Source organism: Anopheles cruzii, chromosome 3, assembly GCF_943734635.1.
Source record: "Anopheles cruzii chromosome 3, idAnoCruzAS_RS32_06, whole genome shotgun sequence".
In the NCBI taxonomy this organism is placed as follows: domain Eukaryota; kingdom Metazoa; phylum Arthropoda; class Insecta; order Diptera; family Culicidae; genus Anopheles; species Anopheles cruzii.
Window position 1 is genome coordinate 23,605,611 of NC_069145.1, and position 26,914 is coordinate 23,632,524.

At 50.8% G+C, this 26,914-nt stretch overlaps 2 protein-coding genes across 2 annotated transcripts in view; one reads left to right on the forward strand and one right to left on the reverse strand.

Annotated features, from left to right (window-relative positions):
• Positions 1-956: 956 nt before the first annotated feature.
• Positions 957-18,776, forward strand: LOC128270080 (mucin-5AC). The gene is made up of 9 exons (XM_053007486.1): positions 957-2,634; positions 12,744-13,494; positions 13,557-13,713; positions 13,783-13,990; positions 14,077-14,183; positions 14,250-14,640; positions 14,709-15,331; positions 15,421-15,825; positions 15,917-18,776. Exons 1-8 carry the CDS (start codon positions 957-959, stop codon positions 15,559-15,561), a joined length of 4,056 nt encoding a protein of 1,351 aa, XP_052863446.1. The 3' UTR covers positions 15,562-15,825; positions 15,917-18,776.
• The window catches only part of LOC128270081 (uncharacterized), a 54,752-nt gene continuing 44,757 nt past the window's right edge, over positions 16,920-26,914 (reverse strand). The window contains 1 exon segment of the mRNA XM_053007487.1: positions 16,920-16,978. Coding sequence (XP_052863447.1) covers positions 16,920-16,978 — 59 coding nt within the window.

Here is a 26,914-nt window from a genome sequence, read left to right on the forward strand (position 1 = left end):
TCACATCCGATTTGAAGCAGCTTTTTAGCTTGATAAACAAAAACAGAAAGCTGTCAAAAGAGAAAAGGCAAGGCTGGTGGCTGGCCGGAGCTGATTGAATATTCATTACGCAGCTCAGAGAGGGAGCAGTGTGCTCATATTGAAAGGGTTGTGTCTCTCTCTTACTCTCCCTCGGCCCGCTCGGCGATATACCCTTTGGTGCGAATTCGGTACTCACAAGAAGTGAGGATAGTGAGCTTCGAGGGTGAGTGAGACATCAACTGGCAAAGCGCTTCGTTGTCCACTACGCGCTCACTCCTGTCATTGTTCTGTTTCGTTCTCCCATAAAAAAGAACCGAGGATTGCGAGAGAAAACGCACGCGCTGCGGCCTGTTCCGGAGAATTGGCTCCAACGAAGCAACTCTCAGTGATCCGGTGTTAGTCGCGGTCTGTTCTTCGACACGACCGCACGCTCACCCACGGTGTTGACGGCTCGGATTGGCGCGTGTTGTTGGTTCTGCCGGTGATTTTCGTTCCACAGGACAGGGGCTTTGTGCGCCCAACGATCAGTCGTGCCATCAGTCGGAGTGTGATAACAGTAAACAGATGCCTTCAGTTTCGTAGTTTGCGTGTGTGTGGTGGCTTGGTATAGTTCGGAACCGACAAGTGGGGCCAAAAGTAGTCGTCCCGGGTACGACACGTCCTAATAATGTCTAAACGCGGGACATCAATTTATGGAGCTTGTAGGGTGCAGCTTGCGGTTTAACCTCCGGACTAGTTCCTTCGTGACGATTGTCTGTGATACCCCAACAAGGAAAGACCCAGTGAGTCCGGTCCGGCAGCCAGTGTGGCAGTGTGTATGTGCCTTCCTGCGACCCACGCAGTGATATTTAGGTGCCTCTGGTGTCCTTGTTTTTTTTTAAGCCAACGAAAAGGAAAAGGACGTTAACAAGTGATTGCCAAGGGTCTGCCGGGGTATGTACGACGACGGCAAACGTTACCGCAATCTGGACCTGTGCTGTGATTCCTCCCAAACCCGGGCCAAGATGCTACGGCCCGAAACGGGAAAGTGCTTCCCGTACTCGATCCTGTCGAAAGCGCAGCAACTACCGCCGGCCGGTGGTGCCGGAGTCAAATCGCTGGTGCCTGCGATACCCTATGGCGATGGTGGCTTCCTCGACTTGGTGCAGCCGTCAAACGTTAAAGCAGCGTCCGAGATGCTGCCGCCGACCAACTTTGATACTTGCGCCACCAGCGCGGGGGCAGGCTTCTACGGGAGTGCCATGGTGACCGACGTGGGTATCTGCTTCAGCATGAGCAACGTTAATCTGAACGGAGAGTATCCGCCGTTGCCGCCGAATCCAGTGGTGGTGCATCCTGGAAGCCCTTCGCGGACCCCTTCGAGATCGTACGAGGATCCTGGTCCCGGGACGGCCCTTATGGTAGCTCGGCGCCGTGCCGCAGCCTTCGTGCCCGTTTCTGCCGGAGACCACCGGTTTAATCCGATCGTCCAACAGTCATCGCCGGCTGGGCTGGCCACTAGTCAGCCACTTCATATACTGCCACAGGCCACATCTGTCGTCGAGCAGCAGTACCGATCGCCGTACGGCACGGCGCACCCGGTCAGTGCTGAGCTGCAGCAATTACCAAGCATTCCGGTTCACTATCCGATGGCCCGGCATCGGCCGACGTTTCCGGCCCGGTACGGTACTGCCGCCCGGTCTCCTTCCTGCGAAGGTTTGACACGGGTCACCACCACGGGTTCTTCCGCAGTCGGGGCGACCTTACCGCCGTCCTACTACAGTCAACAGTCATCCGCGACAACGGCGGCGGCAGTTCTGGGTGTGTACCCATCGACAGCGGGCAATCTTCATCGCCACCAGGTGGTTCCTCCGGCCGTCGGCTTGACGTATTTGCCCGGAGTTCCACCCGTCAGCGTCCCAATCGGGCCGCATGTCCAGCAACCACCGGCGATCGATTCCTTGGAGTACCATCGGTCCCAACAGAAACCACTCGGCGTTTCTAGCGTGGCCCAGGCCGGCTTCACCTACGATGCCGCCGGACGGTTGCTGCTTAACTGTTGCTACACCGACATCGACCAGCAGCCCAGCGTCGCTCCAAACTGCCACGGACCATCGGTGGTGGTGCCTGTTGCTCCGCACTGCATCACCCGGGACGACGCAGCGAGTGCAGCAGCGATTGGTGTTCCGGTTGAACAGGGCACCCCGCCGCATGTGAGTCGCTCCTGTCCGACTTCACCGAAAGCGCCCGAGGGTGCGTTTTCGGCTGCGGAGCCCGGTGAAAGCCTCTCCACGAGCTCCTCCCCGATTAGCCTAGTGCAGCGGCGGGATCTGTGCGACGGTGGGCCGATGGAGGTTTGCGAAGACTCGATGGCGACCGATGATGAGCCGAAGGATTTTAGCATGAAGTCGCCACCGATGGTTGTTGCTGCTGTGGTGGCCCCGTCGTCGGATGATGGACCGATGTTTGGTCGACCTTCACCACCGCTCGGCGGCGGTAGTCTGCTGCGCCGCGAGCAGCGGGAAACCGTAGTGGGCCTCGGCCGCAGTATGCGATCGCTGCTGGAGCAGGATCGAAGTCGCCGGGAGCTGAAGGCGGCGCCGAAGAAGAAGTGGATACGACACTACATGAAGGGTAAGCAGGAGGGGGTCCTCTGGCAAGTGACTGAGTTCTCGACATCTTCGGACGAATACCACCTGATGCCTGATTTACAATGCTCGTCGAAGTCACGCGCGCGAGGACCGCCACGAACCTGGCCTTGTCCGAAGGTTATTCCGATCGTTTCCAGTGCAACATGTGGGAGACTCAGTTGACAGTTCCATTTCTTGTCGCGTGAAGCGGCATTTTCATTGTATTTGACAACATTTCGGTAATAGACAACGTAATAGCAGCCATTTCCGCTGTGATGTTATGTTTCAGTTCTTCAATGGTCTTCGGTTGGCTGATTAATGGTCTTCGGTTTTCCCGTAAATTGAGCCACGACTTGAGATGGCATAGATTGACGTTTCAGAATTTGACTGATTTGTCAAAATCGAATGAAAAATGGCGAAGTTATTAAACATTTCAATAGTATGGGTCGTGATGGAACATTTTGTATTTGGAGAAAGCAAAACTAGAAGTACGATCATAGTGCCACTCTATTCCCCTCTTTAGTTTCGACATGTTCCATGAAGATCTTGGTCTAGGTGGCGATCCTCGTTTGAAGAACCGATTCCAATCGCCAGAAGGAGCGAGGACCTAAACCACCAACCAGGGTTGTGTGTAGCACTGTGGCCTGTTTGCGTTCGTTCGTCTTTTCCAATGACGCATTTCCGACGTGCACGCTTGTGGCCCTTTTCTTTGAGCTTGTTTGCCGCGGTTGTTTGTTGATTCAGCGTTCCGCTAAAGCTAAGATCGTTATCGCAGTCTCGGGTCAGCCGTTGTTGCACAACTTCGTTCTCTCTCTCTCGTATTCCGCGCCGGTTGTCCAATGATCGGCATGACAAGTTGCCGGCGCGCAATCGTTGCGTCGTGGCGCACACTGCACCACCATCGTGTGCACTTGCATAACGTGGAGAGAGAAGTTGGCGGGGCAGCGAAGTTGGCGACGCACATTAGCTGGAGAATGTTCTGACGTACGACTTCCCATAGCGAGGCACCTTTTAATCAATCATAGTAGCCGTAGGTGTTGTTAGCGAACGCGCTCCTCCTCGTCGGGTCGGGCATGTGGTCTGGAGCACGCAATAGTACATTCCAACCTGCGGATCACTAGCACCCGCTGCCCACAACGACACCCTTCCCGGGTGGCCGAAGGGGCTACGAGGTAGGCACTGACACCATGTGCCGTAAGCGCTACGTTAAAGCGGAAAAAGTTCTCGAGTGGATTGTTGTTGTGGCTACTGTGGCGTTAGGTAATCGCCAGCAAGTGCCCACTTCGAAAGGGCCCCGGGTGTGTGTGTGCATTCGGCGCTTGTGTCGGATCACCTCGTCCCAACCACCAACGTCCCTCCAGTCACCCGGTCGGGGGTCGGTCGTTCGCTTATCTCAGTGTGTTAATCAAACGCAGCCATTAAGTGCCTGCCCCATCGAAGATTCGCGAATATTATATGGCAGCGAATCACCTATCTCTCGGCCACTCCTGCCCTCTCTCACTCTCTCTGTCTCTCGTTCTTTCGGTCCTCTCATCCTCCTTTTCGTGGGGAGTTTATTCCCTTTTGCGTCTGGCGAAAACACGGTTGACGGCTCTGGCAAACCATTCCTAACGCCGCCGGGTACTACTGTAGTACGTAATGTACCTTCTGCTTATCAGCAGGCCCCACTCCGTCCGTACCTTCGGTGCCTGCGTCGCACTTATGTAAACGACACTGCCCACGTGTACTGCAGTACCGACGAGTGCACTGTGATGAGGGCCGCTTTTGTGGGGTTCACTCTGTTACGATCCCCAATGCGGCTTCGTATCGGTGCCGTCGGGACCTTACCCGGGTTCCCCCTTCAGCGGGTGAGGATGGATGTCATAACGCGCTCGTCTCATCTCGTCTCAGGTTCCCATAATTATATATAGTTTTTTGTTTTCAAGCTCTCCCCCCGTATCTGCGAGTTGGGTGGCTATCCTTCGTTGGGAACGTGGGCGAACGTTCCTGTTGAGGCGTCCGTCATTTCATCCAGTGTGATACGGGATGGGGCGCCACAGGATAACAGCACCCAATAGTACCGCGTGGGTTGACGGAAATGGCGTTGTTTTGCTGGGCGCAGTGAATCGCCTCGGTACATCCGGGAACGCAACCTTGCCTGTAGGTTGAAACCGGTAGCGTTATGCAATCCTTCGACGAGAGCGGATCGCGGGTTAGCATGAGGGGCGGCGCTGATGACGACAACCGTCATCGGCGGGGCGGCATTGACAGAGTTCTCGTCAGAGCACCCCGGCGGCTGCCTGTGCCTGTCACTGGCAGACACAGCAGACCCGGAACCCCAAGCCGTCAGCGGCCTGCTGTTCCTGCGGGGACAGCCACAATCGTATTGCAATAATGATATTACTATCACCATCATCACGAAGGGGGGGTGCGGTTGCGCCCAACAATTTGTCCCCCTGCAAAGGCGCGTACTATGTGGCAAGAGACAGGTTGGGCTGGCGGTTGGCAATTGAAAGATGCAGCGCCCCTTTAGAAGAGGTTTTGTTGTGGGTCTTGTTTTGCCGTTTTTCATGCGAATTATAGAGGGCCATAAAAGGGCGAACGGTTGCAGTGCAGGTTACTTTGAGGCATGCGACACTCTGGAACCGATGCTAGTGGGATAGGTCCAGGGTTAATGAGATTAGGACGGTAGCTCATGAGGCGTCCATTTTGGTTCCCGTTTGGCGAATGAATTGTGTAGTTTTTCTATAAACTATGGATTAAAGTGGACGTTCTTGAAATCGAGCGCCAGCCAGGTCCGCTAGTAGGTGACCGATCCGAAAGACGTGATCCGATTGCAGCAATAATTTTGACAGCTTTTTCCGTAGAAATATATTTACAATAATTCATCGATCCGTACGCTTGACCCTTATGACCACCAGCAGGTCTCAAAATTCAATTCAAGAGCTATCTTGTCACTGTCATGTTTGGTCATCTCTATGTTCGCAAAACCTATTAACTTGAACCCTCTCTTGGGTCGATAAAAGCCCAACTCTCTCCGCTCCTTAATTGAAGGCTGTTCGCACAGCACCACAATCTGAAACCTGTCCAGGGCCTCGGGTGGCCTTATGTGGTGGGCGGTGGCCGGCATTTGTTGTCGTGTTTTTGTACGACCCCCACCCGTGCCACTAAATTCTTCCACGTTTCAGAACGTGCAAAACACGCGCGCTTGCGATTGTGGCAATGGGCGCGGAAGGGCAACTCTCGTCTCATCCTCGACTACCGGTCGCCAACCGGGCGTGTGTCCGTTCTTTTAAGATTAAAAAAGAAAAACGGCACCCGCATGTGTGAGAGTTGGCAGCCGCGCATTAGCCGCGCTTAAGCGCCTTTGGGGCGCGCGACACGCGACGTCAGGCTCTCTGTTTCCATCGCCTGCTTACCTCCGACGTGATCCAGTTTTAGTGGACCGAAGCCCGAACCAAGGTTGGCTTCATCCACGCACGGGGGACCAGGATGAGGCATTATTCTGTTTAGAGAAAGGGGTTTCGTAATATTATTCAAATCAGTAGGGCAGGGATGGCCGATTTCTATCGATCTAGAAGAATGTACCCAAATGGAGACGCCTAGTGCGCCGTGAGGGAGCTTTTTGGGATGTAACTAGTCCTTAAATCCTTATTCTCAGTATTAAGAGACTTCTGGCAATCCAAAGATGGCATCACTGTGCGAGTTGGGGGCTTCAAAAGTCCAGACAATTATCTCTCTGCTTCAAAGCCTATCTCTCTGAGTGAACCGATAAATGTGAAAGCTCAGCAAGTAAAGTTTTCCTGTCGATGTCGGTGAGCCTCAGAAGCCGACGGGACCAAAAGTGGTTGACCGTGGCAAAGAAGACGGCCTGTGGACGTGGTGGGGAGAGTGACCATGACCAAGCCCTAATGGACGCGGCACTAGAGAAAGGAGGTGAGGTGGGGTGACTAACGCCCCACAGCGCGCACCACTCACATCCACGAGGCCCCCATTATCATTTCCTGCCATATTATCGGAGACACGGCCGTCGTGTGATGCAATATGGCACCGGCGGCGGTGTGTGTTGTTGGGCTTCGGGGGGCGGTTCCGTTTCGTTTCTTCACGATAATCAAATTAGCTCTCTCTTTCTCACTCGCTCACTCGCTTGCGCGCCTTGCGAGGAGCGCACGCCGCGCGTTCACCGAGCACGTGGCACGCGGCGGTCGCTATTTCTTTTTGCAATGCTCCGCTCGTTCAAAATAATAAATAAATAAAAAGCCTCGCAACCGAACGAACGGGGGACGGACTGTTGTTGCTGGCTAGGCGCGCGTGGTGAATCCACATTAAAGCGCCCCGGTAGTGGGGCTCTTCGAGTGGTCTCGAATGTCACGGCAGAGGGATTTTTGGGACACAACAAAAAGGGCTGACAAACCACGCTGCCGCTTCACGATGAGCTAATGCTAAAGCGATGAGCACACATAATTCGCCAGCAGACGGTAACTTTGCACAGTTGCAATGGAATTTAATTATTAACCCACTTGTGACCTCTCTTGCAGGAAGGCAGAAGTTAGTCCACCAAAGAGAGCCACGCGATGCCACGCGGGCACACAAAGTGTAGGCTAATCGCATTATGCTATGGGGCAAAAATGTGCCAATGAACAAAAACACAGGTCCGCTGCCGTTGCCGCCAAGTGGGCGACACTTGCACCGGAACGTAACACCGCTGTGGTTGCAATTTTCTTCCCCCCTGCCTAACAACAACAACAAAAAAACGCGGCTAAAGAATCCACATTCAGCACTCCTCCAAATATGATACCGTTTCGGTTGGGGCGTTCCGGGTCTTCCGATGGCTTCCACTCTGGCTCCGCGCTCTGTGTCAACATTTAATAACGGCATCGACAAAATATGGGGCCACGTGACACACGGCTGCTCTGTGGAGGAGGGTGTAGGAAGTTAAGGGGGTCTCCCCAAACCTGCCTTCGTCCAAAAACACAACCCCCGTGTGCTGCAACAGGAGTAGTCAACAGCCTGCCATGGCCCCGCCGTGCCAGCATGAGTTTGATTACATAATTATGTGGGGTGCTGTCCATGTGCGCGCACCGCTGGACGTCATATGGCCGCCCGCCCCTCTCTCGCACGGATCGCAAAGGTTACAAGAGTGCACCTGAATGAAACAATTGAGGGCCAAAAGGAAGCCCGTCGTCAGCCCGTTGAAGGGAACGACCGACCCCCGTGGTATCGGGATGGCTTCCGGTGGGCTCTGGGTTGTGTGGATTACCAGGGAGCGCATGGCCGAACGCACCACAACTTCGCCTTTGGTGGACAAACACTAGGAGTTAACCTTTTAACGGAACCAAGCTGATGGATGCAGTCGTTGAAGTAGGGTTGAGGTTGAGGCAAAACTTGAGACAGCGCCCAGAGAACTCGGGACCACCGGCTCACGTGGACCGACGACGGCGCACCCTTCACACGGAGCCACACGGTTGGCTTGTGTTTGTCATTACTTTCGTCCACTCGTCCAGTCTGGCTGGCTTCCTTCAAACACGATAAATCCCCACAAGGGATCGCAGTCTGTCGATGGGCGCGCTCCGGGCGCGCTGTAGAATATCATTGGCCCGGTTTTACGCGGTCCGACTCCTGGGAGGAGTGTGGCCTGGCCAGAGCGAGATAATTTGCATTCAGCTGCCCGGGGGACCACGGATGCCAGATACACTTGACCACGTTCGGCAACATTTCTGTGCCGGACCTTCGCGTAGGGCTCAGGAAAGCGTGAAATTAAGTCTTATGTCCTTTTTTTGACACTCTGTTTCGGAGTAATCCAGGTTTATTGAACTATTTTGCTATTAAATTTGGTTAAATTAGTTTTATTGATCAGACGAAAGAATTGAAAAATTGACGGAACGCTGTTTAAGGGCTGTTCTATCTCGAGAAGGGACAGATCCGAACGCGCCATGGCTTGGCGTATGTTAATGCCGCACACTGACCGTGGACAACATCGACAGTATCCAGAAGAACACATCGGAGAAGGGAAGCGGATTCTCATTAGGTAACCATTTATCCGGTTACAAACCGCAGAGAGCGCGCATGCCACGCGCTCCTCGGTCCCTTGTGGCCAACGGGGGGACGGGCGGTAGAGACGGGTGATGCGGCGCACAGATAAGCCCCCCCGGCGTGAGGAGCTAAGGCCACCGAATGCTCACACGCGCTTCTCACGGTCACGGAATCGTGTCGAATGTCGGCGGCGGAACCGTCACCGTCGTCTCCCGCGGGAGACCCGTTCCCGAGCTGCTGCTAGGTGTCAAACGCGTCACCCCGAACCCCACCCCGCCAGCCATGCAGGGGTTTCGGTTTCAGCCGACCGGCGGAACAGGATACGCCGCGCGATGCATTGATTGGTTGTTGGGGTGATGCGAGGCGGTGTTATATAAATGCGCCGTGGGGGTTGACTTGAATAATTGTTTCGAAATATGGTGAACAGCAGCCTCGCCTTCGCCGCCCCGGCTTTCACGGTGGCCTCAATTCTTGCACAGCGCGTCGCACGCCACGACGTCGCATTCGAATTGGAGATTCGGCCCCAAATCTGCACCATCTGGCTGGATGGGAGGGAAAAGAAAACTGGGCGCCCGAGAAGGAGTGCCCCGAGGTCTCCGAGAGAGCACATCACGCGGACACCACGGGCGAAGAGGTTTGTGTGTGTTCGGTTTGGTTACATCGGAATGACGCGTGTGTGACGGACGGGCGAGGGCGAGGTGACCGGAAGGCCATCCGAGTTGCTGCTGGTCCCCGACACCGACTAATCCTGTTTCGGAGCCTGGCCGGAGCCGGATATTCCTTCGGGTGCAGGAGAGGTGTCGGCATTAAGTGGCCACGCGCGTTACGTTATGCACACACCTTGGTGGTCGGTTACGTGTTTGTGGTGGCCTTTGTGGCGCGGCTCAACGGAGAAGGGGGCTCCTATTTTTACTTCACCCGACTCGGGCCCAACTTTGTTTTTTTCTTGGGGCGGAAGCCGTAAAAACGGTCCACCAGCACTGCTTCCGCAAAACCTGGAACCGCGTAGTGAAACAATGTGTACGGTGGTGGACACCTGTTGCGACGATAGCGCGGCGGGTTCTGGGACGTCTAGTTCGTCTTCGTCGCCCCGCGGCTTACCGAGGCGAAGCCAACGCGCAGCGTACCCATTTGCGTCAAACGTTGTTGTGGAGCCGAACGGGCAAACGGACCAAAGTGTGGCATAGAGGAGGGTGTAGAAGTTTGGCAAGTCCAGCACTCCGACACCGGTGCGCGGCGAAATGCATGGCGCACAATTTCGGGGGTCGTTTCGTACTCAAACAAAAAAAGAACTCAATTTTAATTTTTTTAGCCGCAGATCGACACTTCTGAGACTTCCGATCTCACTATGCCCGTTTTGTGGTATAAGAATATGTATTACTTTCCTACGTGTTTATCTCATATTTATATTTTCTTTCACTCAATCGTATGTCGAAAAACACACGTGTGCTGTTGTAAGCAATGCTTTGTATTTATTCAGGATCACATCTACAATTTTTCTACAATTGTTTAACCTTTCTGCTTCCGTCATTCATTTTTCACTACGCCCTACGATAGCACTGCGCCGCCGTTTTCGACCGTCCGCTGCATCATTGGCATTCAGTGGCAGGATAGCACTTATCTTCATTTCATGAACGGCTGGAAATGTACACAGATGCGATAAATGCTTGCCGGTGGTTAAAATTACCTACCGAAACAAGCAAGTGCATAAAATTAACTGTTCAATATGATTTCCGCACACGACTTGAAAAATGCAGGACGGCAAAGTCTACTGTGCTTCGTGGAGGAAACTGCCGAACAAATATGTCAAATGGACGAACTTTTCGTGAGACCGCCGAAATGGGCGGTCCATTAGCGAGTAAGAGAAGAAAAAAAAAATCGCTGTTGCACTCTCTGTCTGGCCTTTGTCGAGAAGAAAGTGCTGCGTGAGAAATCCCGTCTCCTACGAAGAAAAAGAGTGACTTTTTTGTTTGGGGTAGTTGGCAAACGTCAAAAGCTCTTCCAACAACCTTCACAGCAGCAAAACAAAGTGCGCGGCGACAGGACAACAGTTTGCTTGCTTCAAACAATCATAAGGAACGTCCAATTAGTTCCAATGACAGTGCGAGATATAGACCCAAGTTTTTGGCCGAAAAACACTCGCATCCATGTCCACTGAAGAAAAATAATTCAAATCGTTGTCATCGAGCCTCAAGAAAGTCAATCCGTCTCATTGTCGACAAAACGTGGTTTAAGAGCTGCCCTGGAGCCGTGGGACCCGTAACCATTACCGAATACTAGACCGTGGAGGATCAACTTATGGGCTGAGGACTTCTTTTGCTTAGCGATAGTTGCTGTGCGTAAAAGAAAAGTCCCAGCCGAGACAAAAGTGTAGTGCATTCGCTACCGAGTGTCAGTCGCTTGGCTGGCGATCGAGAAACGCGGCCAAAATGGCGCTCGTCAGCCGGGCCAGGTGGTGTAGCGAGGTGATTAAAAAATCATTAGACCGCGAGATGATCGAAAACAAACGTTGTTGAGATAACACGTTGGGGGCCCCGGACACTCGATCGCCGGCAGCAGAGGTCCCGGATCTAACAGGGCGAGACAGAGAGCCACCGAGCCCGGATGTTCTGGCGGCAATGGGGCGGAACAACTTCTCGCCGGACCAATATTTGCACAACTTTGAGTTTGTGTTTTCAGCAAACAGCAACAACTGTGTCTTGTCTGGGCTTGTTTGGGGTGTTGCGGCAGGTGGCGTGTGTGTGTGTCACGACGCTGGCGGCGGCGGCGGTGGCGGATTGATGGCTTTGGCGCATGGCGCACGGGTGTCAAGTTGATTATCGAAGTGAAACAGACTAACCGCAGCGCCCCCCGGGTGCCTCATGGCCGTGACGGCGGGAGTGAGACAGCAAACGACACAACGCGGCGGCGGCAGTCCGTTACGTCATTGCGGTGGACAGAGGGGGAGCCACCGGTACACACCCGGGTCGTGTGTCCTGTGGTGGGCGCCCGAAGTGAGTTCTGTCGTGAGTGCTAGAGAGAGAGGCTGACGGGAAGTCATCGGGCGGGCGGAGTGTAGAGAAAGGTTCACCGGGGAACGGAGGCAACGATTGTGTGGCTGCCGCGTGCTCGGCGAAAACGTGTTCTGCCTCGATGCCGTCGGGTGTGACATTGGCCTGGCGGGACGACGGCGGCCCCATGGCACACGCGCGCGGCGTGCCGAGGCGGACTGATTATGGGGCGCGCACAACGCCACATGCGCGCGGCCGTCGACGCTGATGACGCTCGTGGAGGAACGTAAAACGCAATACGGACCAGAGCGGGACGAGACGCGCGCGTAGGGAGCGTTAACCGGCGCGAGGAGCTCGCTCTTACGTCGTCGTGTCTGACAGATTAGGCAATCGATCAACAACAGGATGATCTGCCGGAGAAAAGGCCCGGCGAGAGCTCTCGACGTAGCTCGCACTCCTTCCTTCTCAAGAACGAGAATTCAACGTAAAAGTTTCATTTTCAGATCGCTTTCGCGCACGATTGCGTAAAGAAACATGAGAAGGTTGCCGATCGAGGTTTAATATTTTAATAAGAGGCTCAGTTTCTGGAAGGAAATTCTGAAAAAAATACTTTTGATGGTTGAGGAGTGTTTGAGAACAATTCATGGTGATCCTCGACAATTGGCATTCGCTTGGCACGTCTTTGGATGACTGCTCCAACCTATTACAGCGTGTAACCCAAGCACTTCAGAGCCCAGAAGAGAGTCACTGGTCGATTGTTATGTTGCATTGTTTGACCCATCGGAAGGTGATGTTGAGAGTGTCCCACAAATAGTGACATTTTTATCAAAACGAGTGTCTGGCAAACGTTATCTGGTATCTCATTGGACTGGCACCACTTATCGGTTTCCTAACAAGTGTACCCGTCAGCTGTAGGCTTTGGACGGTTATAAATTGTGTTTAACATATAGATTTTCTGATAAATGGAATACATCCTGTGCCCGAGAAACGGTCAATCGATAAAACAATAGAGCGACCGTTACTCCGCTTGTGGAACTTCGGAATATATTCTGAAACCTCGAAGCAACCTACTCCTAAATCTAATCGAGTCCTTTTTGCTTGTCTCTTGCAGATGAACCGCTCGTGAATGGCCATTCCACCGCGCCGCCGCTCGTAGTGATCTCGTCGAACGGTGTGGTGGGGGCGCCAACGCAGAAGCACCATCTCGCGAGTCACGTTCCCGTGGTCACGGGTTCCACCGCCAGCATTACCTCCCCGATGACGATCGACCTGTCGACCAAAAGCCTAAACCACCTCCAGCAGCAGAACGGCGGTCCGTTCCAGCATCACGCTGCGGTGCTTTCGCTCGGCCCCTCCACGACCCCACCGTCGTCCGCCCTGTCATCGTCATCATCGTCCTCTTCGTCCTCTTCCTCCTCGTCATCATCATCCTCGACGCTCACCGTCTCACCGGTGGACGATTCGCAGTCGTCGCTGAACCTGAGCAACGCTTCCGCCCCAAACAGTTTCGGTGGTTCCGTTCACAGTGCCAACACTTCCGGCGGTGGTTCGCTCAACCTGAGCAGCGCCGCAGGCAGCGCATCGTCTCCACTGCCGGGTATCGGTTTGACCCCGGCCACCACCACCGTTACATCCGTCGTCGGGCCCGGTGGCGTACTGCCGATCGGCATCAACGGTGGAGTGCTGCAAACGGCCACCTCCGGAACGGTCAATCGGCACCCGGTGGCCGTGCACCATTTGCCACTGGAGCTGCAGCAGCAAGTGGCGGCCGGTTTATCGGCCCACGGTTCGCAGACGGCCGGAGCGGCCCTGTTCGCCAACATCCCAGCGCGGCGGAGAACGACCAGCTCAAACAGCAACGGGTAAGTGAGCACGGCGTGGGTTGTCATTCGAAGCAGTTAAAACACAACGTTTGTCTTTACAGAGTCGGAACGCGAGAGGTTCACAACAAGCTGGAAAAGAATCGACGCGCGCACTTGAAGGAGTGTTTCGAGCAGCTAAAGAAACAGCTCAGCCTACAGCCGGACGAGAAGAAGATCTCCAACTTGTCCATCCTGCACGCAGCGATACGGCACATTCAGGTGAGTTGTTGACATACTCGGGTGGTTATGGTAAACTGATTCGTCCTTCTCTGCGAATGGCACTTTTAGATGCAGAAGCGCAAGGAGCGCGAATTCGAGCACGAGATGGAGCGGCTGGCGAAGGAGAAGATTGCGGCGCAGAATCGGATTTTGCTGCTGAAGCGCGAGATCACGCAGATGGGCGATATCGATGTGTCTCGGCTGGCACCGGATACGGATATCACACCAAACCCGACGGGCGGTCTCAATCTGCCCAGCGTGGTGCAATCGGATCGTGGTAGGGCCCCTTATCCTACACGCTTTGTTACTGTTACGGTCTACGGTAACAATGTGTATTTATCCATTTCTCGATCATTGTTGCAGATCATCTCAGCGATGCCGTGCTCGTTCCGGGACGTAATGGCATTCGGTACAGCTCTAGCAGCTCACTCTCGAGCATTGCAACGAATGCTTCCATCGGCACCTTACCGGTAAGCGCATGACTGGCCCCCCCGTTAACCGTTTCACGACTAATCTGTGTTCCTTTTCTTTTCCAGCACCAAACAACCATTTCGCCAGTTCTATCCATATCATCACCGACGCGCGGCAGCCCGGCCTTGAACCGCAGCTCGACATCGCCTCCGTCATCATCGTCGCCGTCGTCGTCCTCGCTGTCATCGTCGGCGTCCTCGCTGTCGGTGTCGTCGACCACCGCGAGCCTCATGCTGCCACTGTCGTTGACCACCAAGGGCAGCCATGGTGGTGGTGGGGTCCTAGATTCGCACAATGGCGCTGGCGCATGCAACACAACGTCCCCGTCTCCGCTCAAGTTTTCCACCGGCCCGCTGAACGGACTCAATCTGAGCAATTCCGTCTCGGCCCTTCCTATAAACGGAATCAACGGTACAACGGCCGTTTCCACCGCCCAGCTGCCCGTCATCGTCGGTGGTAGGTACAAGTTTTGTGAAATATGTCGCTTGTTTTGCTAACCATTTGCGCGTACCTTTCTTCGACAGCGAACGGAGCTACCAACATCGTTGGCATTACTCACTCGCAGTTGCTAGCAACGACGGCTGCCACGGTCAACGGATCACCGGCCATCCAAACGATACCGTTGAACCTGAACGTGACATCGACAGCCGTCAGCAATGGGCTTAACGGGGTCGGTATCCCAGCGACCACGGCCATCGTGTCCAGCGCCGGTCTGCATTTGGCATCACCGTCGGCCCAAGCGCTGCAGTTGACAACGAACGGTACCGGCGGTGGCGGCAGCCTAGCCAGCAGCAGTATTGGTGGTGGAGGTATCACTGCCTCCACCATTGCCACCAGCAACGGTAGCAGGGCGGGTAGCACTGCTTACGGGGTGATGCCAACCGTAAGCGTAGGGCAAACGTTGACCAGCGTGCACGGCAAAGAACTGATTAACGGTACGATCGGGAAGAACGGTACCGTACGGACTGATAATAATAGTAAGCTTGAGATTATTGCAACCCAAACCCCCACCGTGAATAATGCGACGGTCGTCGCAAACGGTGCCACCATTGGCACCGCGGCCCTAGACCCACCGGGAACGAAGGTTATCACCGTGGTGAACGGTAACACGTTCGCACTCGCCTCGATGGATAAGGACAGCAAGATGGTAAGTGGCGTTACATCGCAAGCAAGCCCTTGCGGTGGGGTCTCTAGAGTCCATCGTTCGCTTACGGGGTGCGCCTCTTTCCCCGACAGGGTGTCGTCTACAGTCCCATCCAGCTGCTGACACCGCAAGGACTTCGCGTCATACAGCAGTCCCAGAATGGGCTGGCAACCATCGAGCTTAGTGCGCCCGCTAACGGTGGCAACCGTTTGCAGCTGCATTTAACTCACTAAAGAGCGGTGGCCGCCGCCGCCGGGAGGGAGTAAGGAACGAACGTCAACCCACCCTCTTCCGCCGCAACAAGCGCCACACGCGCTGTTCCTTTCCTCTCCCGAGTTTCGTGACCCGCGTGCTGCCCTAGCTTCCATCCCGGGGGTTGATGGTGCCCAGTTTTTGCCACACTTGCGGCGGCACATGCGATACGCTGCCAGTTGCTTCGTGAACAAGTGGCACGTTTACAAGTGGCCACAATTGCATTTCTACACACAAAACATAAGGTAATTTAAATCTGTTTCCAGAGTGTTCATCAATATCATATGGCAAACAAAGTGCAATTTCTGATGTATTTGTGTGTTATTTTACTTGCAGTTCAAACCGAGTAATAATATGCGATCGATATTACTTCTAAAGTCCGGATTCCATCTTCCTGTCTTCGGTTTCGGCGGATGCGGTTGAACCTTCGTACCTAGAACAACAGATACTAACGAAGACTAAACACGCATCAGCCACCGCTGCTATCGACGGAAGGAAACGTGGCCCATTGCGCGGGGCAAACAACATGCCGTGTACGAAAGCAAGCCAGTTCCTTATGCGACAAATAATATAATTACTTCGTAAACGGAAAAGTTGTGGAAAAGTCTTAAATGGCCAAGTGTCCCAAAGCGGATGATTTTCAAACAGCAACAACACTGATACACATATGACCAATGATTTACATGCCATTGCATTGCTTCGAGGATCGGGGGGCATTCGCCCTGCGAATCGGGTGGCAGCGAGGCGTGTGAACAATATGTACCGAATCGGTTTCGTCATCTTCCTCTTTATCCTACAATCATTTCTCGTTCTCTCTTCCTCTCTCTCTGTCGCTTTTCATTTGTTTTCTTTACGAAAATTTAGCAGTTTCGAACGTTAAACGTGTTGAATAATCAGACGACCACAAAAACCACGATGAGAATGAGCGAGCGACAGAGACAGATTAAGAGATTGGAGGAAAGGTCGGAAAGAGTAAGGCTCTAGCGAGGGTGCAGATCAATTGTACAGCATTTAAAAAAATGGACAAACAACTTCTAACAAACAAAAGGGTAATAGTCTAACAATAACGGAACCATACAGTTTACAAAACGGAGGAGAACCTACAAATAGCGCCACAACCACGTAGCGTGTGTATCGATGGACGTCGTAGACAAACGGTAACCATAATGCTCGACATGGTAGGCCTGTCGGTATAACATAGAAACAACATACTACATACTAGCACTACAACTACTGCTAAAACTAATATCGATAGGATGTCTCCGTGTGTTGGTGTGCGTGTTTATGAATGTGTGTTGTGAAGTTTTGGTAGTGACCTCCGGCTGATAGCAAACGGTCTTTACGATCGCCGCAGAAGCAAAACGATCATCATCCACATGAAGTAGACAACGAACACATCTAAGTAAACATTGAACAAAAAGAAACAGAGAAAACCCGGTTGAATGGACGTTAGACAAGATGTCGGACTAGATTGCAGGTTGCTTTCCAGGTTTGTGCTTTTCGTTTTGGACGTGCATGCATAGTTTTTGGGAAAATTGTAGCATTGGTTGCTTTTCACTAGTTTCTCTGCCCAGCTTGTGGTAGTAGTGAACTTTTTTATCTACCATTCGTAGAGCCGCCCCACCCCCTTTACGTGGGGTCTCGATTTGAACGGCATCGGCTTTTGGGTAGAGTATAATTGATTTTTCTGTTTTCGTTAACAGCATACGACATCGATTGTCGATGGCACTTTTGCTGGCGCAGAAGACTAATTTATTACACAACGGTCTTCGGACCGCCGCATGCATGTGGACGATCAATGCCGAGGAGTGAAAGTTGTTGACAGAGGAAGTAAAAGGAACCGTAACGATGGGCAAGGATGGATAGTAATAATTTTAAAATAATGCTCCGGGTACAGCATCAGAAAATGGTTTACACAAGCGAATCGTTTTTACCGATACGAACAAAACATTAGCACCAAGGAGTGGGACCGGCAAACGAGTGGCCACGGGAATAGGGCAGCGGAAGTAGCGTACACAACAAAGAGAAAGCACTTTTACGTACACACACTTTATATGAACCAAACAAACATATATTTTTCTATGTACATATTGTAACATTATCGGTAAGACAGAAAATGCTGCGGCACCGAAGGGACAATGCTGCAAATATCTGCAAACGCAAAATCAATCTTCATTACCCAAGGGAACAGCGAACCGACGAACGGACGCACGGGCGGGCGGGCGGAGTTTTAGATCGTGTAGCGCCGGGTGGGCAGTTCTCCGGGTTGCTCTATTATATATCGTTTGGAACGAAACAGGGGTGGAACCAATGGACGTCAACGGGGAATCATAGTGCAGAATGCTTCCCCAGATATTTTTGCCTTTCCACCAGACAGAAATCGCATCTGGATGTGCAGCTGGATGGGAACATTTTTTTTTTTTAATTCCTGAAAAGCACACAAATTATCAAACAGTCGTCAGTGAGGGGAAAAAGAAGCTGTTGGAGGATGAGAGGCAAGCGCTTGATAATTATTTTATTTTGAGTTGCGTTTTTATTGAATGTATAATTAAATATTTGTGTTGATCGTAAGCCTATTTTATTATGTACAGTATTTAAAGTCAAGGCTAGGGCTAGAAAAGAGGAAAACAAAACAAAAAATACGCGATCGCGTAACGATCGTGAAACTTGTGCACAGCCCATGCGGTATGGTGGGAATTTTACATAGCAAACACAAATTTTCATACGACCACCGCCGCCCGGGGGGAATAATCAACAAAACAAGGGGCCGGAAAATGACGCAGAAGTGGGTCTGATGCGACTGAAAGGATTCAAAACTATTAAGCATAATAATGTATAATGAACGGAAATCAAAATCATTTATTTAAAAATTCATTCATGCAAGGTACAAATGAAAGTAAAACAAAAAAGGGCACGTTTCAACCAGGAACGGCTGAGTTGAACACGAGAACTGCAGAATTCAGACACACACACCGTGGGCAAGACAGCGTTACTTGAGGCAATCCAACAACGATAAACGAATCAAGGTGGAGTGCCGACAGGGTGGCTACGGTGGGTAGCAAACGCCTCTTTTGAACGAAATAGGAAACGGAAAACCAATACAAAAAGAGAAAAGAAAACAAAAGAGAAACAATTGTAGTAATAAATTATCTAATACGGTGAATATTATTATTACTGATGATAAAACTATTGGAAAACAAGAACAAATAAAACTATTTAAAAACAGTCCGTTCGATGGCTTTCTTCTGTTTTGTTTGCGCCTGTTTTTTGATCTAAAATTCCAATCACCAATTTCGATGACATTCTATAACTGAAATACGAAACCCCAGCTTGGGCTGTTGGTGTTATGTTATGCATTTGCAGGAAAATCAATAGTATAAGCAGATTACGTAAATGTATTATGTGATGAGGTAGATCAATAAATGCGGCTTATCCGTTAAAAACCAACCACAATCCATCTCATGGCGATCTAAATGTCCTTTTAATCCAGGTTCTTACCGCCCATGGGGTTTGTCGGTAATATTTGCATAAATGTGAGTTCGGGCTACCGTCACAATGTCCGATTTGCGCTGAACTCGAAAAAGTGCCGTCCTTTTCGAATGTCCTTACTTTGACTACTATCGAGAACCTGTTGGAAGTCCACGCTACGAAGTTACGAATAGCTAGGAAGACCCTAGTGAGGATTTAATGAGTAACGGCATTTTTGAAATATGACGGTAACTGACGAAGGACAATGCCGAACTCATTCAACTGCGTGGATTGGATGTTAAAGCTAAGCGTATTTTTCGTTACCGAAATTATTGTAAAAAATGCATTGAATTGATGCTTCCATCAACGAAAGCAAACCACCGATTAATATGTTCACGATCTCCGATAACCGAAAGCCGCTGCGTTAACCGCTTGATGATGTGTGCACACTGTTGGCGGTGCTCTATGACAAAATCAAAATGTGGATTGATTTTGCGTTCCGTACCGGGCGGGTCGGGACCGCTTCCATGCGGTGGGGCACGAAGGGACGTAACATGAAAACACCACCAACAGCCATGTTTACGCCCTCACCGGCGAGCGGTCTGTAAATAATGGACATTTATGGTAGGATGCGTCCGAGCCTGACGGATACGGCTGTGTGACTTTTATTTGTGGAATTTGCACACACGTGGCGGGCAAAAGCGTCGGACGGTGCGGCGCGGGGCCATTTTTTAATGAAGTGTAAACGAGGGAAATTAATTAACGTACGAAAATTATGACGCCGGGCGCATCGGTGACATGGTGAACGGTTTCTCTCGTCCCTCGGTCCGTGGACGCGGGTTTATAAAAGTTTTCCTTTTCGCCACACTTTTATCGGCGGCTCCGGCCCGATTCGGCTCGCGGACCCATTCATCCCCGTGGAGTCGGTGTTTTGGAAGTTGTGCAAATTTGATGACGGTTTTCGGAACACCGTTTTTTTCTCGTTCGCTTCGTAGTTGTTGCTGGCATGTTGCTGTGGGTTCGGATGACGAGCTCAAATTACGGGCCCACTCGTAGCGGATGCAACAAATAAAACAATGGCCGCGGCGAACGGAAGAGTTGATTATTGCTGTTATGCTGGAAAATTGCTCCATTTCCAGTTCCCTGACAAGACTTAATTAGCCAAAATGAGTAACAAGTGCGCGGAGTTTACTGAAACAAGCGCGGGGACCGTTGTGACGGACGGTTTTTAATATTGGTTTTTCAACATGGCGGACGCACGGTGGCAAAAACAAATAGGGATCGCACAGTGAAGATCAAATTAAGGTTTTCAGTGCCGTAAATTAGATTAAATGTCTCATGTTTCCACGCCGTTAGCGGTAATAAGGATGGTTGCATCCATTATGATAATCAGCATTATGGTTAAGCATGGAAACGTTCGTGGAGCCGGCGACGTCATTTTTAATTACAAAGTGCACTTTGGTTGCCGATCGTGTTACGGAGCACAACTTTTGGCAACGCTCCGTACCGCAAATGCATTGACGGGTGCAGTCGCAGAATAGGATGATGATGGTGGTAGGTTTAAAAAGGCTCTCGGGTGCCACCATGCTTGAAATATGAGCAACTCAGTGTTGAGTGTAAACTGAATATTTTCAAACTTTCCTACTGTGGCTATTCATCGCGGTCGATTTTATGCCCGGTGTAATCGTATATCGTTGAAATATGAGATTTATGGGAGCCCTTTTGCCGTCGGTAAAAAGGGAAGCGGTGGGCTGCATAAATGCTGGCCACTCGTTGTAAGCCATTAAAATAACAGCAATTGTTTCACCATTTTAACGAACCCCCTTCACACAATCGTGTTTTTTAGGTAATTTGAAATACGGTACAAGGGTACCGGGTTATTTAAAGGTAACCCGGAGTCCGCCTTTCAGCCCCAGTAACCGTATTTTAATTGATTCCATAAATGGTGGACACTCTGTCGAGCATGTGCTTACATAAATGGGTTTCCAAATACGCAAAGGACCCGATGCGATGAACCGGAGCTTTCCGTTCGTTGCCGCAGCGGAACTAAGAACGAAGCCCTTCCGGAGGGATTCCTTCGGGTTTTTTAACTAATTTGCATCGTTTGGCTTCCGTTTCGATTTGGCTAATCTAATTTCGTTCAGCCCGTTCGCCAGGTTCGGCCCTGTCGTCCGTTTCGGCCTTGACACTGTTTCTAGCCCCTTCTATGGGGCTCAGCTGGGCTCCGGTGGTCATTGCGAAGCCTGCGGCGGTTCGCTCGCTCGAAACGGTTCGTTGGGCCGGGATTTCCGAAAGTTTGTTTCGACGGTACGGATGGCGTAAATGAATTAGTCAACCCCGTTTACCTTTTGCGCCGCCAGGGCTGACGTTTCTCGGAGGGCAGGCAACTTCCGGGTCGAGGGGCTCCGGTTTCCGGGTCGATGTTTGAATAATTGAGTGTTGTGCTTCGTGGCGTTGCGGGGAAATGGAAATCTAAATCGACCGGTTGCGAAAATGGACCCGTGCTTCCGACAATAATTGGTGTTTCTTAGCCGGCCAAAGGGTGTTCCTTAGCCCGACGTACCGAAGACATCGCACCCGTCCCGGTCCGGAGGCGTCAATCGGCCAACGACTCACAGTTTGTAGGTGAAAAGGTGATTTGAATCTGCCAGTCTGCCAGAGAATCGGAAGAGACTCCAAAGCGGGACGCACACACCGGCAATTAGTTGCCGAATCGATCGCCTTCTCGCCTTCGGGCCAGATTTTCGTGAGAAAGATTTTCCTTTCTTCGTCCGCGGGTCTGAGTTTCACCGCCGGTCTAATTGACGCAATCCGGGCCCGAAGCGTTTCATTAGACCGTCGTCGGCTAATGAAAATCAATCCCCCGACACCGGCGGAGCGGTCACCGTTTATCGGCAGGATCCAGGACCGGAGTATTAAATCTGCCCTCGCGTTGATGTTGTTTGTTCGCGGCGTGTGCGTTTATAATTAGTGAATCGCATAAATATTACCGTGTGATCCTTGATTGGATTGCGATTGGCGATAATCCAGCGACAGGGCGCGGACGACGGGTCAGGGATTTAATTTCCACACCCTGTTTAGTAAACGCGTTCGATCCCGTCTGCCAATATGTTTCAATTTGTACCGTGATTTGACTTGATTGGCATATGTTATGCGATCCCCGTCGCCGTGACGCGCTCGTTGTTGATGTCTGTTTGCTCCCGCGCTGGGGTCGCCCTTCGCCATGGCGTCGGAAAAGTGTATCCTGAAGGAGTCGTTGCGTTCCCGAATCCGGATGCTCTCCTGACGTTTGATGTATGGCTTGGCGGAGGCTAAGGGTAGCGATTTCCACCCGACCTGTTGCCGGTGTGCTTTGCGTAACAACTGAAAGTCAAGGCTGTTGAGCAAAGATTTATGTTAACCGGTTGCGGGTTTATTGTTTTTCTACTGATCTGACATTTGACCAGACCTTTTTAAATTCAAGCCCGTTAAGAAAAGGCGAGATCTTTAAATCGCGACGGTGTTAATAGGCTTTCATCGGCAATTTGTCTTTCGCAGAAGGGCTCGCTATGATACGCAAGATAAAGCCAACCGTCTTTCATCAAATTATGCTTAATTTTTAAAGGGCCACAAAAAAGAAAGGATATTAAACAAGTTTAAGCCATAACGACCATAAATCTCGGACGGTGGTCAGCCGAGCTTAAGGGGGCGGCCCACAACAAAGCGGATTAGCCGTGGGCCTCGGAGTAATCGGGCTAATTAAACGGCATTTTTATGTTTCAATGTGAAGCGTAGGTTGGGATTAGTCTTTGTGCCGTGTCGAATGCCACAATTCTCGGATAAGTGGAAGGAAAAACCAAGCCTTCGACTACTGAGATCAGCTTTCGATGTCTGGATGGAGAATGGCTTTGGATGTCGATATGCTTTCAATATCCGGAATCATCCCAGCTTTGGATTGTATGAAGTGCTTCTAATGCAAGTGAGAAAAAGTGGAAATGCTATCAACAGATTTAAGGGGTAAATAGTAGATAAAATCGTGGGAAACATTTGAGGGCGCTTGGAAATGGGAATATAAATAAAAAAGTACAATTCGTTCTGATGCAAATGTGCAGTTGGAAACTTCTGTAGAATATTACCTTATAGACCTATTACTTTATAATCCTAGTTTTTACCTTTCTAGGTACTGAATTGTTGTGTCGTGCACAAATATTGTCACACATATTTCAAGCATTGTACACAAATAGTTAACTGCAATAAAAATTTCTCAATTTTCGGAAAGAACTCGGCAGGATGGTTCATTACTGCTGCTTTTTGTTAGCGAAGATTTTGCAGAATATCTTAAATGTCCATTTACTAGGTTATTTAGAAATAAGTCGGAGTCATTATTTCGCACATACCACGCACTAAGTAAATTAAAACTTTCTGCAAGAAGTTCACGTTCTTTCGACTCGAACACGTACAAGTTGGATGATCTCGTTTTAACAGTTTAGCATAGGTCAGCATAATCTGACGGAAAGTATCGCATTGCCCTTCCAAGTAACGGCGAAACGGCCAAGCTAAACTACCACCATAACTCAATCAGGACGCTGGCTGGCGTTGACGAAGCAATAGTTAATCATGGGACTCATCAAGAAAAGCTGACCAAGATGAACCGGCAGTTAGCAGGCTAACCCCTTTATCACCTGTTTCGCAGCGAAAGGGACCCCGCCAGAAGCGTCTCGTTTCGACGGGAGAACCTCAGAGCAGAATTTTCAATTTTATATCCATAACAGAATCCACCCCCAGCCAGCCAGCCACTCGCCGTGTCTGCATGCAAAGACTACACCCAATGTTTACTGATGCTGATTGACTTGCGAAAACTTTTCCCTTCTGCCACACGGCACGACAATCTCCGGCTCTCCGGTTCGCTAAATGGCACGGGCACGATTTTCGGGAGGAGAAAGTTTGGAAAAACCGGAAAAACCCGGCCAACCCGGGACCGATCGTGGTAAATGGTGTCGGTGTTTTAATTGAACGGTGTGGGTGTGGTTTTGTATTTAATACGAACTGCCAAAAGCACACCACCGGCCAGGGGGAAGTTGAGAAAACTAATTTCAAAGTATGTGGCACTCGTTTCGGTGGGTTTTTTTTGCCACGACCTCCACGTGGTTGTGGAATGTGGGGTCGGCCCAGTGTAAACTATGCCACGGTAGCCGGCCGGAGTACGGGTTCATTATTATCGCTCTGACTCGTTCGCTTCTGATCGGAAACGTTTCAATTGCTCGCACCTTCCACCGATCGTAGCGCAACAACATCCTTTTGATCACGTCCGGCCCAGTGGGTCCGGTTGGTCTATTTAATCGTTGCCGCTGAAGGGCGGATTCGGGGAATTCACAATGATTCGCAGTTGATTAATATCGTTTTGCGGTGCCTAGCGCGAGCATGGCAGCTGTTGGCAGCTGCCGAGGGCGCTGGCAAAATATGGTTACCAACGATTTCAATTAATTTTTGCACCTCGCTGCCCAGCACACGCGCATAAATATGTGCATCTATTAACATTGATAAAGGTGTTAGGTGGTCACCATTTTGGGCAACCGGGCATCGCGGCCACTAGATTGGGGACCGGGTGGACCAGTTCGGGCCACGTCGCGCGTTGTTGGGATTTCATCCCAAATCTATCTACCACCACGGCTACTTGCGTGGGATTATAAGATAACAAACGATGTGTTTTAATTTATGAAACTCCCACCGAACGGGCCCGATGAGTTATGGACGGTCCGCTGGTTAGGTGGCGTGCCGTGCTTTGCTAGTTTTGCCGCGTCCGTGAGCCAAGAGCTATCGCAGAATCTAAGGGTTAAGCAAACACGCGCGCATTTTGGGGCTGTGTCGAGGGCTCAACGGAAGCTAGGGAAGCTGGCACGAGCAAATCGGGAGCCCAGGTCCGTACGATGATGGATGGATACGGTTCAAGGTGGAAGGGATTTTGTTGCGCCTGGCGCTCGAAGAGACGGTGTGCCCTAGAGAGGTTTAATCGAAACGAGGCGTACTACTGTTGGGCCTTAATTTTGGTGTGCCTCTCTACACCTAATTTTGCTGCCTTTTGCGAGCATCATAATTTTATTTTCCTTGTTGTAAATTCTTTTCTGATCTTGTGTCGGTCTATCAAGACCCTGGGTGAAGCATCTGGTCCTTATCAACTTGGAAAATGGGAAGACGCTTACAAGATTGCAGTGTCCAACATAATCTGTGAACTATTTAATTAATGTTTAAAATTTCTCACCATAAAAACACGGTGGCTACGGCTATGGAAGCGAGCATCAGGTTGTTGCTTTGGCCTCCAGTACCTCTCTCGTTGGGGCTTGAGTGTTGAAGAAAAATTGACCACCATTTACTGGTGCGGAGACTAATCGCCACCATAATTATAATTTATGTAACGTTGGCCAGCAAGTCGAATGTATAACACCGCAGCAGAGCAGTTTTGGTTCGACGTTGTAGCTACTCTCCGGCAGGATCAGCCAAAAAAAAAGAAGCACTAAAAACGAACAGTGCAATTTCCGAACCACACTTCCTCGTAGACAGTGTTCGGAAAGTATGCGAATGGGATCCCGATGGATGGTTTCGACGTTTTCTGGGGCCCGCGGTCACTGAAGCACGAGCAACGAGGCCCGTTGGTGAATGCGGAATGTAACTAATCAAACGACTAATTTGGCTTCCCGGTTGCCAGTGGGCTGTAATTAAAGTTGCAACATCGAACCACTCGTTCCGTTCCGTGCTTCGGTCGCTCTGTGGGACCCATAAAGTTTGACCAAAACCCCGACCGACCAAGGGGTGTGTGTTACGCTCGACTTTTCTAATTTACTTCGTGGCCATTCAAAAGTCGTATGGACCGAAAAAAAGGAAGACAACAACCCGTTGCAGTTGGTGCCTTTTGCACGATTGATGTTCTCACGTCAATGCCGTCGCTTCAATCGCTCCTGTGTGCCCGGAAAAGTCGGAAAATTTTCCAATTTTCACTCTACTCTTGCCCCCGGATTCTCTGGCAGCAGCAGCAACAGCAGCAGCAAAAAAAGGAGAAACGACGGGGCCACCATCCGTAGCGCGCTGATAAAAACCGGATTCAGTATGTTCATTTGGAATACTAATCGACTCCATTTCGAATGGAACGGATTCAATTGGGATCGGGAAGCTCGCCCATCGGACGACGCCAGCGTACTCGAGGTAGCGAAATTGTTATGAGTCAATCGGATCGAATTGGGAATGGTTGCGGAATTCAATATGTGCTGGCGTTTGTTTGGAGCAATTTCACCTTTTAGAAGCTTGTTTCAATCAATGGGCAGCGGAAACCGGGAGTTCACTGGATGTGAGCAGGACCCAAATGGATGCAATTTAAACAGTTATTTTGCTATTGTTGTCTTTAATAATCACTTACAATGCGGCATTTTAAGGCATTGCTTCAGGCAGCTACTCTAAATTTTTGCGAGGGTTTATTCCGTTCCATGTTGACATTCCGGGAGGCAGAGACCGCCACAATTACGCCGGAAGTAGACATTGAAAAGCGCTTTCCAATAGTTAAAATAATGCATCCAAACCGACCGGTAGATGGATGGTACAGTTATTGGTTCTATTACCGATAAAAGCCGTCAGCTTTCTATTCTCCTGACACATCGGATAGCGAATATCGGAAGGAAATCGAGCAAAATGGCGTAAAACGGGCTGACCCAGGTGAGAGTTTCGCGGACTCAATTGCCTTCACCGTTCGAGTAGCATGTTTCTGAAATGGTGCGTTTTGAGTCATTAAAAACGGTTTGCGGTCAGCTCGACGTGACTGGTGGGGAACTAAGAAGCTTAAGACTAGGATTAAGAACATTTCATAGAGAAACTTCATCTGTTATACATAATTTGCATAAT

Excerpts from the sequence above, each read along its gene's own strand:
- LOC128270080 (XM_053007486.1), top strand. The coding sequence starts at position 957 with ATGTACGACGACGGCAAACGTTACCGCAATCTGGACCTGTGCTGTGAT. Across the intron at positions 2,635-12,743 it reads GATACGACACTACATGAAGG|ATGAACCGCTCGTGAATGGC; the intron begins GTAAGCAGGAGG and ends TGTCTCTTGCAG. Across the intron at positions 14,641-14,708 it reads GCTGCCCGTCATCGTCGGTG|CGAACGGAGCTACCAACATC; the intron begins GTAGGTACAAGT and ends TTTCTTCGACAG.